The following is a 17,717-nucleotide window of genomic DNA, read 5'->3' on the forward strand; positions in this document are numbered from 1 at the left end:
ATGTAGTTCTTTCCTTTTCATACTTTCTTTTACTCTTTGTCCTGCACCGTGAAAGTGGAAATTTACCGAGATGAGAGAAGCTGGGGAAATGAAGGAGGGGATCACTTCAAATCGTACGTATGCATGAGAAATTTATGTCAACAAGCCAAAATTTGATGACAGAAAACTCCTAGAAAACAAGTGACTGCAAGTTGGGACAGAATCCATCTGGCAGAAACAGGATGCTATGTGAAGCAGAGCTAGGAAGGAAATAGCAGATAGTTTAGTTCGATCGGTCACATCCAGGTGATCTGCATGACTTCTTCTGCAATTCTATATCTCTAAGAATGGCCTCTACACAAAAATGTGTTCCATTCTTCTAGGTTGTTCTCTCTCAGACACCAGTTTTGGAAGCGATCCAGTCCCGGAAGGCAGTCACTCTAGCATAAACACCGGGTTTATTGGGTTGCCCACAGTCGTCTCCCCAGCTCACTATTCCAGCGAGGTACCAGATATCTCTAGAATCTGCACTAACCAGTGGTCCTCCGGAGTCACCCTAAAGGAGAAGGGAGAGATTGGCAATTAGTATTTCAGTTTATCACAGAGAAATGTGCTGTTTTTCTAACATGAGTTTAATGAAAGGGGCGGTTTTCAAAAATCTTCAGTGTGCTCAAATGAGAAGCAATGCTTTTTAACTATGCCAGTAATTCACATAAAGGAGGCACTCCCCTACCTGGAGAACAGCTTAGACTCAGGGTTCAGTACACAGAGATTAAAGACTCCATCTCTTGGCAGGACAGTACTAGTCTGATACATCTGACAAAATAACTGCCCATACTCTTTATCAGTTTGATACAGCTCCCAAAAGAAGGGTGAAGAATTTATTACTGATAAAGAATATGAACATTAGGGTCAGACACCTGGGTTTAAATCTCAAGTCTGGCCCTTCCAAGCTGGCTAAGACCTTTAATTTGCTTATTTGTAATGCTCCTAATAATACCTACTTTCAATGATAATTTTGAAGATTATGCAAGACAGTGTATGCAATGTGCTCAGCGTAGAGCCTGGCACAAAACAGAACTTAGTAAATATTATATATAACCACAAATTCCAATTGTTTGTGCCTTGTGAAAAACAGCCAGCAGGCTGTTTCTTTATACAGGTCATAAAAACAAGGTGCTGACTGATCTTCCCGAAAAATCCTGGGATCTCTAGTTACTGACCACCCATTAAGTGTTCAGCACTATTAATTAATATATTATTTCATTGACCCATGTAATTCTGGCAACAAAACATGGAGTTAGGTTTCATTTTCTCCATTTTAGCAGTGAAGAAACTGAAGCCAACAGAAGTTAAGCAATTTTCCTGATATCATATGCTATTCAATATCCAGAGTGATCTAACTCAGAAAACTATGCATTTTTTTCCTACATTATACTAACTTCCTTGTGAATTTTCTTTTGTCCATATAAAAATATTAACTAATAGTAATAATCACTCAATTAGAAATAATGTGTTTGTAATTTTTAAATCCATTAACCAATAAGTATTTACTTATACTCTCATATGTGGTAGGAGATGTAAAAAGAGTATAAACACATGAGCCCTCCTCTCAAGCAGTGTACAATCTGCTTATAGAAATAAAATGTATTATATGAAGCTATTTGATAACAAATCATTTTGATAATTGAAACCCAGGCATATGTGAAGATGTAGCAGATTAGGAAAAAGAAATAGAAGATGCCAGAGACAACAAAACTTAAATTTGTTTAAGAGACAAGAGTGAATGAGTCTGAGAATAAGGTAATTAAGGAAAAAAAGAGAGCAGTGAGTCTAACAGCATTACAAGTTGAAAATTAAGGTAATGCCAGCAAGTATCAAATAGAGAAAGATATAGTGGGTTCTGTTAACATTAGTTAGCTCACATGCGATTGGTGAATAGGGGAGTTATATCAGGATAAGGTGGAAGTTTTCATGGCTTATATGTGTTTTTGTCTTAGGCAGTGGAGCCAGAATAATGGGAGTAGAATTGCAATCTTCAGAACAAGAGGCCTCAGCTCAGCTATTGCACAGGTGGAAGCCTTTGAGGCTCTATTTTAAGAAAATGTTAAGAGTGTCTGTGCCGAGGAACCCCTCTCCCCGTCCAGAGTGGCACAGCCCAGGCTTGCTTAATTCTTGGGTCCTGGCAGGTCGGAGTTCCTCCTCTGCCCAGAGCTATACTCCCATGTGCATTGTCTCAGCCTCAGCAAGTCAGTATTTCTACTCTATTGTTTCTGTGCATTTTTAACTTCCCTTAAGTCAGCCACCAGCCACCTTGGGCATTCTGTCTACCTACATTGTCTAAGTTATTTTTCAAGGTACAATTATTTCTGTTGTTGTCGATGTTGTTAATTCTCTGGTTACAAAGTTACATAGCCTTTGAGGGGTCTGTGGTCTGTATCTAACCCTATTTTTACCATAAATTCAGTTATTTTTAGTGAGTGGTTTAGTGAGAAACATAACAGGAAGTTTATTCAAGAATATATGTATGAGACTTCCCTGGTGGCACAGTGGTTAAGAGTCTGCCTGGCAATGCAGGGGACACAGTTTCCATCCCTGGCCCGGGAAGGTCCCATATGTGGTGGAGCAACAAAGCCCATGCGCCACAACTACTGAGCCTGTGCTCTAGGACCCGTGAGCCTCAGCTACTGAGGCTGCACGCCTAGAGCCCAAGCTCCACAACAAGAGAAGCCACCACAATGAGAAGCTCGTGAACCACAATGAAGAGTAGCCCCTGCTCACTGCAACTAGAGAAAGCCAGCTCGCCGCAAGGAAGACCCAACATAGCCAAAGAAAAAATAAAAGAATATGTGTATGTATAACTGATTCACTATGCTGTACAGCAGAAACTAACACAACATTGTAAATCAACTATACTTCAATAAAAAAATTTTTTTGAAAGAATATATATATATATATATCACAACAGAGACTTTTAAACCTAGAAGAAGCCAAACTAGAAACCAATGTTAGTGATCAAGATATGAAGTAATGAAAGAATAGAGTAGGATCTTAACAGAAAGAATAAAGACAAAGAGATAAATTTGGAAGAAATAGTAAAGAGGAAAAATATTTCATGACTTAATTGATTACATGTGAAGGAGATTTAATAGTAAAAGAAGATTCCAAGAATAATGAAAGCCAACCACATAAATGAGAAACTTGAAATGAAAAAACAGGTAACATTTTGTGACAGCTGTTGAGTTTAAGAGGGCAAGTACATAAATTTTAGTCTTATACTAACAACTTAAAACATAAATGGAAACGGTTTTGGAGTACATGAAAATGTGAGACTGAATTTGGGCAAGAGGTTAATTTTGGAGATGTAGAGTTGGAAGTCATTAAAGTGACAGCTGACTTAAAGAAAAGATCATTTCTTTGAGTGAGTATACAGAGAGGACAAAAAATGAGTGTTGAGGAGCAGCCAGGCTTAGAGAGAGGGAGAGAGGAAGAGAAAGAGAAACCAAAATAAGGAACCAGGAACGAGTTGTTGGAGAAGGAGGGAGGGGAAAATCACCATATTTCAGGATCATAGAACCCAAAGGAAGATCACATTTTAAGAGGAGGTAGCCACATGCCACTGAGATGGGAAGGAGTAGGACACCCAAGTAAAGGTTTTTGCATATAAAGTTATTAATGATTTTTGAAATAGTAAAATATATGGAGGCAGTAAAGTGGCAAAAATTGTGGAGAGTAGACATAAAAGAGGGGGGAAAATGAGTGCCCAGTCCCCCCTGAAATAGAAAAGCAGGATATTATAATTATAACCAAGGCTAAACTTTGTTCCTCCTCTTTAATTCCCCAAATTTATGAGACATTCACATCTAATACTGTTATCAAAATGGCATTGTAGAATAGGTGACATATTTTCAAGTGAAATCATATACATCTTTGATTTACTTCAAAATAGATCTAGAGTTTAGGGTGGGGAGAAGAAGGTTGGGGGGTTAAAATATATAGGAATGAAATAAGATCGACCATGAGTTGATAATGTTGAAGCTGGTTGATGAGTACACACTCCAGCCTATAACACAAAAAACTGTGGCCCCATTCCAACCCCCATAAGCAAAGGCCAATTGGGGAGCCTAGACTTCCAGCCTTACCAGGATCTAATGAGACCCAATCCCCCATCAGACTTATGTCAGAGAAGGCTGAGTGGGGAGCCACTCTTTCATCCCTGCCAGGTGATGATGAAGCCCTCCTCTGCCTCCTCTGTGGTGACCAGCTGGGGAGCATGGACTACTACACAATGGTAAGGAGGCATAACTTTCTCTCCCACTAGGGTGATGTCAGAAGAGACTTAGTGGAGAGCCAAGCAGTGATGAGGCCACTACCCCATGAGGTCAGTGGAGACCACAAGAGGAGCAGTAAAAAGATACCCCCATCCAGAGTGGTATTTTTATATTGATACTTCATCCTCACTATCTCAGGCTTTACATGTGGAATCCCCCCAATGGAAGGGGTGGGGGTTTTTCTGTTCATCCAACAAGTTGGTGAGGATGGGAAAAAGAAACTATTTAATGAAAATTATATTTAATAAGTTTCTCTAACCTTTAAAAGAAAAAGCAACAACAACCAAAAAAACCCACACCTAGTGAGGAGCCTGAAATTCCACCTCCATCCAGCAGTAACAAAGCACTATTCACCACCCTGGTGTCAGAGGACAATGAGTGGGAATAAGATAGCACTTCCCTACCCTCTCTGGTGTCATGTCAGAGGAACCCTGTTAAAACAGAAGATACAGGGACTCATAATACCCAAAATGTCCAGGATATGTCTGATAATCACTCAATACCAAGAACCAGGAATATTTTGACTTGAGTGAGAAAAGGCAATCAATAGACACTGACACTGAGATGACACAGATGTTGGAGTTATCTGACAAAGATTTTAAAGCAGCCATCACAAAAATGTCTTAATGAGCAACTACCACCATGTTTGAAATAAATGAAAAAATTTAGAAGTTTCAGTAAAGAAATAGCATACACAAAGGATCAAATGGAAATCTCAGAACTGAGAAATACAATAATCTACAAAAAAAAAAAAAAAAGACCACCTCACTAGAAGTACTTAACAGAACAATGGGGATGATGGAAGAAAAAAGTCAATGAACTTGAAGACAGAATGATAGAAATTACTCAATTTGAACAGAGAGAAAGAGGAGTGGAACAAAAAAAGAACAGAAGCTTAGAGATCTCTGAGACCATAATGGAAGAGCTAACGTACCTGTTATTAGAGTTCCAGAAAGAGACAAAAAAGAAAGTAAGGCTGAAAAAGTTTTCAAAGAAATAATGGCTGGAAATTTCCCAAATTTGTCAAAGGACATAAACCTTCATTTTAAAAAGCTGAGCAAGCCCTAAACAGTATAACCCAGAGAAATCCATGACAAGATACATAATCAAACTTCTGAAAACTAAAGACAAAGAAAAAACCTTGAACACAGCAAGAGAGAAATGACACCTCATCTTTTAGGGAAAAACAATTCTAATAACAGCAGATTCCTCATCAGAGATCACAGAGGCCATGATTTAAGTGCTGGGGAAAAAATTGTCAATCCTAAATTCTATATCTGGCAAAATTATGATTTAGAAATGAATAGTAAATAGAGAATTTTGCAAACAAAATCTAAGGGAATTTGTCACTAGCAGATCTACACTAAAAGAATGGCTAAAGGAAGTTTCTGAAACAGAAGAGAAATGATATAAAAAGAATCTTAGAAAACCAGAAGGATAGAAAGAACAAATTATGAATAAATAGACTTCCCTTCTCCTCTTGAGTTTTCTAAGTTACATTTGGCACTTGAAGCAGAAACATTGTTTGATGTGGCTCTCAGCATATAGAGAGGAAATATTTAATATTTGTATTTATTAATATTTAATATTATAAATGAGGGAGGGTTAAAGAGACTTAAAGGGAGGTACATTTTCTATTCTAAACCCAACTCAAACTAGTAAAATCTCAATGCCAGTGATAAGTTATGTGTATTTAACTTAGAGGAACCACACAATTTTCTTACAAAGAGAGAGTCTGGTCAAAAACACTAATAAATAAATCAAAATGGAATTCTAAAAAAAGGTTACTGTACGATGCTACACTCTCAAAATTACAAAATTATAGAGGGCAAACAGATTGGTGATTGCCAGGTGTTAGTGATGGTAAAGTGTTGGGGGGAGGGAAATAGATGTTATTATAAAGGGAGATGGACCTCTGTGATGATAGAAGATGAGACCCCTCTGTACTATCTTTGCAACTTCCTGTAAAGCTGTAATTATTTTAAAATAAAAGGTGAACAAAAAATTAGGTAGCAAATCACTTACCTGGCATGCATCTCTCTTTCCTTTCAAGAAGCCAGCACATAACATTCTAGGAGTTATGGCGTTATTGTAAGCTTTCTCTTCATTACAGATTTTAGTGTCTATGAGATCCACTTGTACTTGCCGAAGCTGATTTTGACTGCTTCCTAAAGGAAAAAAATAGACTTCATATTTATAAATCTACATATATTCTATAAACCTGAAGAAAGTCTTTTATAATTAATTATTAGATAAGATGGTGGCATAGAATCTTAGGATATGTATTTTTTCAGATACAGTAAAATTTGGGAAATGAATTCTTTTCTAACTATTTTAAATGAAGTTAGGTGCCTAGGAAAGAAGCTCCAGTTGTTTAAGTAATTTCTCTGTCATTGTTAAGCTTAGAAGATAATTTCAGCAGGGGAGAATGGTGGCTTTATGATTCTCTGATCTTCACAACTGGGTGTATGTATTAATGATCCCTAATCTCTTATGTGGTTAATACCCTAGTAAAAATTTCAGACATATTTACTCTTACAGACACTTTACCAAGCACAATTACTATAGTGGTAGTGTTGTATTTGATAGTAACCTAAGGCCTGAAGGAATTTATGTGTCTTCTAAATGACTTAGTTCACAAGTAGGTCCTGACTTGGCCCCAGTCAATATGACCAACCCACAAACATATTTTGGCATAATGGCATTCCATTTTTTAAATGCCTTAGAATACCAAATTAAATTACTATGATTTGACTTTCTCCTCAGATGCGCACCGTCATTTTGCAGTGCTCCAAATCCTGTCACAAACATCTCATCACCAGGGTGGAATTCACGGGATGCATCAGGGAGACAAATTCTGTGTACTGCATTTGTGTAGGAAACAGGGCTAGAAAGCTCTGCAACTGAAATATCATAGTCATGTGATGGATATTTATATTTTTCATGCACAATTATCCTCCGGAGGCCTTGTTTCATTTTTGGAGGCTTTATTTTTACTCCAAAGGAAGCAGTCCATCTGGCTGGGTCCTTATACCTGAGGAGAAAGTATGAGGAACAAATCCTACTTTACCATTTTTACCAATATAACTATTTATATTAAATAAGTTAGTGTAAAAGTATCAATGTAAGTTTTCTTTTTAAAATGATGGTTTATATGCATAGATACAAACTCTTTCCAATCTAAGGCTCAGGTGTCAGATCAGGTGGAAATTCCACCTTGGCATGGTTCTTAGGATATGCACGCCACTAGTCACCCACTCCAGATCCTAGGACCTTTTGACATTTCTGGGCATCAGTTGACTCCAGGGTACATATGGAAAGCATATCCTGTACAGAATGAGAGAACTGAATGTATTCTATGTGCACCATGTTGCCTATCCACACATTTCTCTGAAAATCGAAAATGTTATACAATAATTTAAGAAAACATTACTTATCCTGTATACTGTAGGCATTTTGCACTGGGTTGGAAGATTGAATTGAAATTCCTTGAAATATAACTAGTCGACCTATTCAGTTGTATAATTTGTAACTACCAAATTTCTTCATATTTAATTTTTTCATACAACGTGGAATTTCCCTATCAGGCTCAAACCTACAATCCACCTGGCCTCCATCTCTGATAGATGACTCTCAAATTCCTGCTTCCTTTGATAAATTATTGTGTAGTTGTCAATGGATAATTTATCTACATGTACTTTGGTACCATTTCCATTTCTAAACTATAAAACCTCTTACTAAGATTTATGAGTTTCCCACTCTCATATGTATATGATCTTTAATTTGTATTAAACTCATCTCTCATGAGATATTTCCTTCCTGCCAAGCCCTAGTGCACTTTGCTTACCCTTAGTCATTCTCAAGGTTCAGGACTTACGTTCTAAAACAGTGAGCAGCGCTCACAAGCCATGTGTCATTAATCAAAGTTGCTCCACAGCGATGGATCCCGTTCCATTGCAGACTAGCTTGCCATGGCCATTCACCCTCTTGTACCTCTGTCCCACCAACAATCCTCAGACTCTGTCTTGTAGTTTTGTTCCTTCGTGTCCCACAGCCTGCAAAAGAGATGATGCGTTAGTTAGCAGTTGTTTTTTAAGTATCAAATTGTGTTACTGTGTCTCAAATTTCATATACTTTGTGCTCCAACAGTATCAAGTATTTTCTCTTGTTCTTACCTTTGCTTAAACTGTAGTGTTCCATTTATTTAACTCCTTTTCATCTTGTAAGATTTAAATCAGTCATTACCTTCTCTAGGATGCCTTCCCTAAAAATTCCCTTGCTTCCACACTGGATTACTTATGACTTTCTTGATGCTTACATCAAAATAATAATAACAATAATAGTAACAATAATAATACTCTGTGTGTATATATATCTCTATATAGTAGATTAATATATATTAGTTTATATTATTGTATGTATATATATCTAATATTAGTATGAGGATATCATTTATAACAGGATGTCTCAATCTTGGCACTATTGACACTGTTAGATGGATAATTCCTTGTGTGTGGGGCCGTCTCATGCATAATAGGATGTTTAAGGGATCCCTGGCCTATATACACTAGTACCAATAGCATCCCCCCCACACACACAATCATGATAACCAAAATGCCACAATAAGACAGAGTCATTTGGGGGCCAAATTACCCCTGTTTGAGAACTATTATTTTAGAACTCTGTTTATGCATTAGTCTCATATATCTAGTCTCATTTGAGTATGAGCTTCCTTAAGCAAGGAGTAAATCTTATCCATTTTATATCCCTATTGACTAACACAGCACTAGCACATAGCAAGTTCCAACTAAATATTGGTGACAAAAATATATGCCATTTAGGTAATGGGATTATCCTTTGGTTTTATGTTTAGTTAAGTTTGTGAATTAACCAACATTCTGAGCTGGTGAATAACACAGTTCCTTTCATCTTTTAACATAAATGTATTGTGTACTAATTCTGTTAAATATCAAATGTATTCTCTAAATTGTGGTAGGGTACTCTGCTATAGGGGAAAGGAAGCACTAAACCTTGAGTCAGTATTTTTTTAAAATATGGGTGAAGATATTATCTGGGCCTTCAATAATTTCATCAGTCTATACTCCAACCCCATAATTGTCTGTAATTTTTACAATAGGGATTAATAACATCAAGATTCTATTTAGTGTAGAGTAACACTAAATTTCTGCCTCTAGCTGACTAATAGCAACATACAGATTACTTTTATATAATCTTTAGAAAATGTTCATGAGAGTATATTGTAGATATCTGCAATCAGAACGTTGAGAAGTATTTTTGCCTTTTCTTTAACAACCGTATTACTCTCTTCCACTACACATCTGCCACAAGCCCCATACATCCATTCCAAAGTCCTCCCAGTTTTTTTCCTTTTGCAATAAAATGTGCCTCAGAAATAAGATAAAATACCATGAGCTGTGCACAGATCAAACTTTATTCTGACCCTATAATACCAACAAAGTAAGCCTAAATAATCCAGAGTTAAAGTTTTTCATTCAGGTAATGCAATTTTAATAAATATATTAAACTTACAATTGTTCAGAAAGTTGTCTGTTTCTGTATTGTTGATTTCTGAAACACACAGAAATGGTGAATAGAACAGGGTCTGCACATCAGAATTTCATAATGCCTCTGAGTACTTCAAATACTAAAGGTTGCTCAATTCCATTATTGGATAGTATCTCTATGTTGTTAAAAAAAAGCAACACAGTTAGTTTATCATAGATAGAATACGTTCATTGTCTTGGGGAGAAGGGAGATTTGAACAGTGTTTCTTAAACTTTAGTGTGGCTAAAGTCACCTAGAGTGCATCTTTATACTGTCAATTCCTGTTCCTCTTCCCAGTGATTCTGACTCAGTAGTTTTGTGCTGAAACCCAGGAATCTGAATTTTATAGCCGGAAATAAGATGCAGGTAGTTCAGCCTTTTGGGGGGGACATACTATTCTAAACCAGAGTATTGATTCCCCAGATGCGATGGTATTTTTATTGACCATTATTTCAGTTTTTTTTTTTTTTTACCAAACTCATAGGCATAGTTCCATCTGTATAACATATTCCAGTGGCCATAAATTTGTCCTTACTCCCATTTAAAAGCAAATGTTATCTTTTTCCAGGTCTTCTTTCAGCTGAAGTTTTAGCAAGATGGTTTGCCCTCAAATTGTCATTCAACTCTAGCCAGTGGCTCCTTAGTTTGTTGACTTGTCAACAATCAGGCCCTAATCCTATCCAAACACTAAACCAACCGACAGATACATAAAACTTTAAGAACTCAAATTTCCTGACTCAGTAGATTTCCAATGGCCCAACCTATTTTCTTAGAACCTGGTAAGATGGGAGTTCTAAATGCAAAAAAATTTAAAGTTAATTTTTCTTTTAGTATTTAATAGTATTGATTTACCACAAAAAAAAAATCTGTATTCTTGAGAGGCTTCTTTCTGACTTTCTCTATTCTGGCTATATTTGGGGAAAAGGACAAAAATGAGGAAGAAGTGACCATTTATTCTCAGTAAATAAAACACCACCACTAGTCTCCCTATTTCAATAACCTGTTCTTTATTTCAAGCTTTTCCTAGAGAAAATTATGGCTTTGCATTTTTTTTAATTGGAGTATATTTTCTTTACAATGTTGTGTTAGTTTCTGCTGTACAGTGATGTGAATCAGCTATATGTATACATATATCCCCTCCCTCTTAGACCTCGTTCACACCCCACTCACCCCACATCCCAACCATCTAGGTCATCACAGAGCACCGAGCTTTCTGTGCTTTATAGCATGTTTCTACTAGCTATTTTACACATGGTAGTGTACATATGTCAATCCTAATCTATCAGTTCGTCCCACCCTCCCCTTCCTTACCTGTGTCTAAATATCTGTTCTCTACATCTATGTTTCTATTCCTTCCCTGCATATAGGTTCATCTGTAACATTTTTCTAGATTCCACATATATGCGTTAATATATGATACTTGTTTTTATCTTTCTAGATTATTTCACTCTGTATGACAGACTCTAGGTCCATCCACATCTCTACAAATGACCAAATTTCATTCCTTTTTATGGCTGAGAAATATTCCACTGTACATATGTACCACATCTTCTTTACCCATTCACCTGTCATTGGACATTTAGGTTGTTTCCATGTCCTGCCTATTGTAAATAGTGCTGCAATGAACATTGGGGTGCATGTGTCTTCTTGCATTATGGTTTTCTCAGGGTATATGCCCAGTACTAGAATTGCTGGGTCATACTGTAGTTCTATTTTTAGTTTTTTAAGGAACCTCCATACTGTTCTCCATAGTGGCTATATCAATTTACATTCCCACCAAAAGTGCAAGAGGGCTCCCTTTTCTCCACACCCTCTCCAGCATTTATTGTTCGTAGATTTTGTGATGATGGCCATTGTGACCAGTGTGAGGTAATACCTCGTTGTAGTTTTGATTTGTATTTCTCTAATAATTAGTGATGTTGAGCATCTTTTCATGTGCCTCACTGCTATCTGTACGTCTTCTTTGGTGAAATGTCTGTTTAAGTCTTCTGCCCATTTTTGGATTGGGTTGTTTGTTTTTTTGATTTGAGCTCCATGAGCTGTTTGTATATTTGGGAGATTAATCCTTGGTCAGTTGCTTCATTTGCAAATATTTTCTCCCATTCTGATGGTTGTCTTTTCATCTTGTTTATGGTTTCCTTTGCTGTGCAAAAGCTTTTAAGTTTCATTAGGTCCCATTTGTTTATTTTTGTTTTTATTTCCATTACTCAAGGAGGTGGGTCAAAAAAGATCTTGCTGTGGTTTATGTCAAAGAGTGTTTTTCCTATGTTTTCCTCCAAGAGTTTTAGAGTCTCCAGTCTTACATTTAGGTCTTTAATCCATTTGGGGTTTATTTTTGTATATGGTGTTAAGGAGTGTTCTAATTTCATTCTTTTACATGTAGCTGTCCAGTTTTCCCAACACCATTTATTGAAGAGGCTGTCTTTTCTCCATTGTATGTTCTTGCTTCCTTCATCATAAATTAGATAACTATATGTGCTTGGGTCTATCTCTGGGCTTTCTATCCTGTACCATTGACCTATATGTCTATTTTTGTGCCAGTACCATCCTATCTTGATTACTATAGCTTTGTAGTATACTTTGAAGTCAGGGAGCCTGATACCTCCAGCTCAGTTTTTCTTTCTCAAGATTGCTTTGGCTCTTTGGGGTCTTTTGTGCCTCCATACAAATTGTAAAACTTTTTCTTCTAATTCTGTGAAGAATGCCATTGGTAATTTGATATGGATTGCACTGAATCTGTAGTTTGCTTTGGGTAGTATAGGCATTTTCACAATATTGATTCTTTCAATCCAAGAACATGGTATACTTCTCCATCTGTTTATGTTATCTTTGATTTCTTTCATCATTGTTTTGTAGTTTCCTGAGTACAGACAGGTCTTTTGCCTCCTTAGGAAGGTTTATTCCTAGGTATTTTATTCTTTTTGTTGCAATGGTAAATGAGATTGTTTCTTTAATTTTTCTTTCTTATCCTTTGTGGTTCATTTATAGGAATGCAAGAGATTTCTGTGCATTAATTTTGTGTCCTGCAGCCTTATCAAATTCATCAAGTAGTTCTAGTAGTTTTCTGGTGGCATCTTTAGGATTTTCTATGTATAGTATCATGACATGTGCAAACAGTGAGAGTTTTACTTCTTCTTTTCTAATTTGGATTCCTTTTATTTCTTTTTCTTCTCTGATTGCCATGGTTAGGACTTCCAAAACTGTGTTGAATAATATTGGTGAGGGTGGACTTCCTTGTCTCCTTCCTGATCTTAGAGGAAATGCTTTCAGTTTTTCATCATTGAGAATATTTGCTGTGGGTTTATCATACATGGCCTTTATTATGTTGAGGTAGGTTTCTTCTATGCCCATTCTGGAGAGTTTTTATCATAAATGGGCATTGAATTTTGTCAAAAGCTTTTTCTGCATCTATTGAGATGATCATATGGTTTTTATTCCTTAATTTGTTAATATTCTTCGCATATACTGAAGAATCCTTGCATTCCTGGGACAAATCCCACTTGATCATGGTGTATGATCCTTTTAATGTGTTGTTGGATTCTGTTTGCTAGTATTTTGTTGAGGATTTTTGTGTTTATATTCATCAGTGATATTAGTCTGTAATTTTCTTTTTTCTGATACCTTTTCTGGTTTTGGTATCAGGGTGATGGTGACCTCATAGAATGACTTTGAGGGTGTTCCTCCTTCTACAATTTTTTGGAAGAGTTTGAGAAGGATGGTACTAGCTCTTCTCTAAATGTTTGATAGAATTCGACTGTGAAGCCATCTGGTCCTGGACTTTTGTTTGTTCAAAGATTTTTAATCACAGTTTCAATTTCATTACTTGTGATAGGTTGTTTATATTTTCTAATTCTTCCTGGTTCAGTCTTGGAAAATTGTACCTTTCTAAGAACTTGTCCACCTCTTTGAGGTTGTCCATTTTATTGGCATATAGTTTTTTGTAGTGTTCTCTTATAATCCTTTGTATTTCTGTGGTGTCAGTTGTAATTTCTCCTTTTTCATTTCTAATTTTATTGATTTGAGTCCTCTCCCTTTTTTTCTTGATGCGTCTGGCTAAAGGTTTATCAATTTTTTTTATCTTCTCAAAGAACCAACCTTTAGTTTTATTGATCTTTTATATTGTTTTATTCATTTCTATTTCATTTATTTCTGCTTTGATCTTTATGATTACTTTCCTTCTACTGTTTGGGTTTTCTTTTTTCTTCTTTCTCTAGTTGCTTTAGGTGTAAGATTAGATTGTTTGTTTGAGATTTTTCTTGTTTCTTGATGTAGCACTGTATTGCTATAAACTTCCCTCTTGCTACATCCCACAGGTTTGGGTCATTGCATTTTCATTGTCATTTGTTTGTAGGTATTTTTCTATTTCCTCTTTGATTTCTTCAGTGATATCTTGATTATTTAGTGACATATTTTTTAGCCTCTATGTGTTTGTTTTTTTACAGTTTCTTTTCCAGTAATTGATTTCTAATCTCATAGCATTTTGGTTGTAAAAGATGCTTGGTACAATTTCAATTTCCTTAAATTTTCCACCACTTGATTTGTGACCCAAGATGTGATATATCCTGGAGTGTTCCATGCGCACTTCAGAAGAAAGTGTATTCTGCTACTTTCGGGTGGAATGTCCTGTAGCTATCAATTAAATCTATCTGGTCTATTGTAGCATTTAGCAAGACCCATATATATTCTGTCTACAAGAGACCCATTTCAGACATAGGGACACATACAGACTGAAAGTGAGGGGATGGAAAAAGATATTCCATGCAAATGGAAATCAAAAGAAAGCTGGAGTAACAATACTCACATCAGATAAAATAGACTTTAAAATAAAGACTGTTACAAGAGATAAGGAAGGACACTACATAATGATCAAGGGATCAATCCAAGAAGAAGATGTAACAGTTATAAATATTTATGCATCCAACATAGGGGCACCTCAATACATAAGGCAAATGTTAAAAACAATAAAAGGGGAAATTGACAGTAACACAATAATAGTAGGGGAATTTAACACCCCACCTACAGTATGGACAGATCATCCAAACAGAAAATAAATATAGAAACACAAGCTTTAAATGGCTTTGCATGTTGATACTGTTAAAAAAAGAAATAAGGACTCAAAATGGAGTGATTTGTACTAAGTCCTACATCAGCAAACCACCTAATACCTAGCCTAATTGCAGTTTCAGCGTGTCTCAGGAATGTGACCTTTAATCAGTCAATCTGGAATTACCTGGTCGGCACCAGTGAAGTAATGTCTTCTAGACCTCACCTACTCCCAATTGAAGTTGCCCTTTCATGACACAGTCCACTCTATTAGAAAGCTTCCTTGTCTCACCTCCTTCTGGCTATAAAAATCTTCCATTTTGTACAGCTCCTCAGAGCTTCTATCTATCTGCTAAGGCGGAATGCTGCACAATTTGTGAACCATTAAATAAAGACAATTAAATCTTTAAATTTATTTAGTTGAATTTCTTTTTTTTTTTTTTTTTTTTTTTTTTACAATACTACTAACAGGGCTGACATCATGGGTGTGTGACTTGTGTATCTGCACTGAGTCCTGCTCTCAGCATGACATCTCACTTGGTTTAATGTTCACTGTCTTGAAATTCATAATAATTTTATCTCATAACATGTTTGGAAGTGAAGTTTGACAGGATAATAGAGATGGCATGGGCAGAGGAGATATACACAATAGGTGTGCCCATGGATTCTTGCTACCCCATTTGTATATATCATGCACAATATCTTACAAACTAAGAATTCCAGTCGACCCACAATGTTTAGAAATCTCAAAGTGAGTATAAGTGTGTGATGTCTACCACTGTGTAAGCAAAGGGCAGTGACAGTCTCAGGAGGCTGTTTTCTGTTTGAACCAGAACGTGCTTAGAACACAAAAGAAGGCAATGGCATTCTAATAAACATGAATGACTAAGGGACCCTCTCATATCCTTTCTTGCTCCCGTTATTTCTTTGTATTAGCCAAAAGCTTCAGCTGAAAATAATGACATAGAAGGATCTTTTGGTTCTTTCTCACATAAGCTGAAGGTAGAGAGCATTGGTAAAATGTGCCTGTATCAAGAAGGGAAATAGGGATCCAGAGGAAGATGGCAGAAGAGTAAGACGTGGAGATCACCTTCCTCCCCACAGATACATCAGAAATTCATCTACACGTGGAACAACTCCTACAGAACACCTACTGAACGCTGACAGAAGACCTCAGACCCCCCAAAAGGCAAGAAACCGCCCACATACCTGGGTAGGGCAAAAGAAAGAAGAATAAACAGAGACAAAAGGATAGGGACGGGACCTGCACCCGTGGGAGGGAGCCGTGAAGGAGTAAAGGTTTCCACACACTAGAAGCCCCTTCACGGGCGGAGACTGTGGGTGGCGGAAGGGGAAAGCTTCGGAGTAGCCGAGGAGAGCACAGCAACAGGGGTGCGGAGGGCAAAGCAGAGAGATTCCCGCACAGAGGATCGGTGCCGACCGGCACTCACCAGCCCGAGAGAATTGTCTGCTCGGCCGCCGGGGTGGGCGGGGCTGGGAGCTGAGGCTCGGGTATCGGGTTTCAGTCGGAGCGCAGGGAGAGGACTGGGGCTGGAGGGAGGAAGAGAGCCTGAAGGGGTTGGTGCGCCGCGGCTAGCCTGGAGGGAGTCCGGGGAAAAAGTCTGGAGCTGCCGAAGAGGCAAGAGACTTCTTCTTCCCTTTTATTTCCTGGTGAGCAAGGAGAGGGCATTAAGAGCGCTGCTTAAAGAAGCTCCAGAGACGGGTGCGAGCCGCGGCTAAAGGCACGGACCACAGAGACGGGCGTGGGACGCTGCAGCTGCTGCTGCCACCGCCACAAGACCTGTGTGTGAGCGCAGGTCACTGTCCACCCCCCCTTCCGGGGAGCCTGTGCAGCCCGCCACTGCCGGGGTCCCGGGACCCAGGGACAGCTTCCCCGGGAAAGCACACGGAGCGCCTCGGGCTGGTGCAATGTCACGCCGGCCTTTGCCGCCGCAGGCCCACACCGCACTGCGCGCCCCTCCCTCCCCTCGGCCTAAGTGAGCCAGAGCCCCCAAATCAGCGGCTCCTTTAAACCCGTCCTGTCTGAGCGAAGAACGGACGCCCTCCAGCGACCTATGCGCAGAGGCAGGGCCAGGTTCAAGGCTGAGACCCGAGAGCTGTGAGAGCAGAGAAGAGACAGGGAAATCTCTCTGTGCAGCCTTGGAGGCAGCGGATTAAAGCTCCACGGTCCGCTTGATGTGCCCTGCGTCTGTGGAGTGCATGAATGGACAGTGAATCATCCCAAATTGAGGAGGTAGACTTTGAGGACAAGATTTAAGATTTTTTCCCCATTTCCTCTTTTTACAACGAATTATCCCAAATTAAGCAGGTGGATTTGAGAGCAAGATTTCAGACTTTTTCGCCTTTTCCTCTTTTTACAACGAATTATCCCAAATTGAGGAGGTGGACTTTGAGAGCAAGATTTTCGATTTTTCCCCCCTGTTCTCTTTTTGTGAATGTGTATGTGTATGCATCTGTGTGAGATTTTCTCTGTATAGCTTTGCTTCCACCATAGGTCCCAGGGTTCTATCCGTCCATTTATTTTTTAAATAATTACTTTATTATTTTTAATAACACTACTATATTTTATACTTTATTCTATTTTACTTTATCTTCTCTCTTTCTTTTTTTCCTACCTTCCCTTCCTCCCTCCATCCCTCCGCCCTTTTCTTTCATTCTTTCTTTCCTTCCTCCCTCCCCCCTCACTTCTTCCTTTCACTCTTTTTCTTTCCTTCCACCCTCCCTCCTTTCTTCCTTTCACTCTTTCCGTCCTTCCTCCCTCCCTCTCTCCTTTCTTTC

General features: G+C 38.0%; 1 protein-coding gene across 1 annotated transcript in view; it reads right to left on the reverse strand.

The window, feature by feature from the left end:
* Positions 1–373: 373 nt before the first annotated feature.
* Positions 374–17,717, reverse strand: part of LOC309808941 (transmembrane protease serine 11E-like) — a gene marked incomplete at both ends in the record, with an annotated part of 48,661 nt that continues 31,317 nt past the window's right edge. The window contains 5 exon segments of the mRNA XM_082629503.1: positions 374–535; positions 6,336–6,478; positions 7,085–7,344; positions 8,188–8,365; positions 9,861–9,899. Coding sequence (XP_082485629.1) covers positions 374–535; positions 6,336–6,478; positions 7,085–7,344; positions 8,188–8,365; positions 9,861–9,899 — 782 coding nt within the window.

Source organism: Mesoplodon mirus (assembly GCF_964341445.2).
Source record: "Mesoplodon mirus genome assembly, chromosome: 2".
NCBI lineage: Eukaryota > Metazoa > Chordata > Mammalia > Artiodactyla > Ziphiidae > Mesoplodon > Mesoplodon mirus.